The following is a 1,332-nucleotide window of genomic DNA, read 5'->3' on the forward strand; positions in this document are numbered from 1 at the left end:
GGGGGGTTTAACTGAAATTCTGGATGCATAATTTTTAAACTAAACCATTGAACAAGACCAAGCCGTGCTGTGAACGATTGTGAATGCAATCAACTTGTGTTTCGCGCGCTCATATGAACTTATGCAGTTGCGCACGCCGCAAAATTCTTACTAAACATTTCTAAACCGGAACGACTTAACGTAAGAAGTAACTATATCATCCATTTCTCACATTTTCAAGAAAAATTTGAAATTTTGACGATATTGAAATGTCTTTAACGTAGTATATAAAAAAAAGAAACGTTAATATCTTGATAGCGAATTAAGCTATGGTTTAGATAATTACAGAGGTAAAAGCGCGGCTTAAAATCCCACTACCTATATCGATTACTCTATTTCGACCAAAAGTGGATAAAATCCCTTCTTGCACCAAGGATCATAGTATCATAGTAGTAGTATCATAACAAGATAGTTCACTCCTCTCTTTGGGCCAATTTAAAAAAGTGTCCTCCAAATCCGGTAGCCCCCTCTTCGATAAAGCGCGGCCTTTGCGTGAAAAACAATAAAAGCGAAACTAACAGGTGGTGCTATTCCTATTCTTCTTCTGGAGAAACGAAAGAAAGCTTCAAAACATAGACTTCAGCGACATCTGAAGCAATGAGCAGACTTCCGCGGACACTTTTTTGGCCGAGTGAACTATCTTGTTATGAACTATCTTTGCGTGCCCTCAGCCATTGATGTTACAATACATCAAGGACCTTACAACCTGTATAACCTCCATGTACAGTGAAGCTCACCTGTAGTCGCTGGTACTGGTGTTGAGACATGTGGTGGTGTTGCCCATGTTGTCTGTGGTCTCTATACTGTACGGGGGGCTCTCGGGGGAGTACGGGGTACCGCTGGGCGTGCCTGGCACAGAACTCACAGATCTTCCCATGCCTGGCGAGGACGGTGATGCTGGCCGTTGCTGTTGGTGTTGCTGCTGTTGTTGTTTGTGATGATGAAGTGGTGGTGTCGCAGGTCTGGTTGCTGGTGTAGAAACTTCGAAGTCCGATTCCCCGCCGGGTGTTTGATGAGTACGTTGTGGGTACCCGTTGTTCGTGTGGTTGTTGTTGTTGTTGTTGCTGGTTTGTCTACGATACGGGTGGTGATGATACTGATGGTGATGTTGTTGTTGTGGGGGGTGGTGGTGGTATCGGATTCCAGGAAATGTGTGGGCGAGTCTAGGGGGTGGAGTCTTTGGTGACGCTGGATCACCCAGTGGTGAGTCTGTGAATAAAACAGAAATAGAATAAATTCATCATATGGTTCGGCCTTTGGGACGGCTTGTGCAGAGGGCAGGGGTCAGGGGGT

The 1,332-nt window shown here is 44.9% G+C and overlaps 1 protein-coding gene across 1 annotated transcript in view; it reads right to left on the minus strand.

Moving 5' to 3' along the window:
• Positions 1-772: 772 nt before the first annotated feature.
• LOC101862604 (putative protein TPRXL) overlaps positions 773-1,332 on the minus strand; it is a 9,733-nt gene continuing 9,173 nt past the window's right edge. The window contains exon 2 of the mRNA XM_013086394.2: positions 773-1,248. Coding sequence (XP_012941848.1) covers positions 773-1,248 — 476 coding nt within the window. The remainder of the gene's footprint in view (positions 1,249-1,332) is intronic.

Source organism: Aplysia californica, unplaced genomic scaffold (assembly GCF_000002075.1).
Source record: "Aplysia californica isolate F4 #8 unplaced genomic scaffold, AplCal3.0 scaffold00462, whole genome shotgun sequence".
Lineage (NCBI taxonomy): Eukaryota > Metazoa > Mollusca > Gastropoda > Aplysiida > Aplysiidae > Aplysia > Aplysia californica.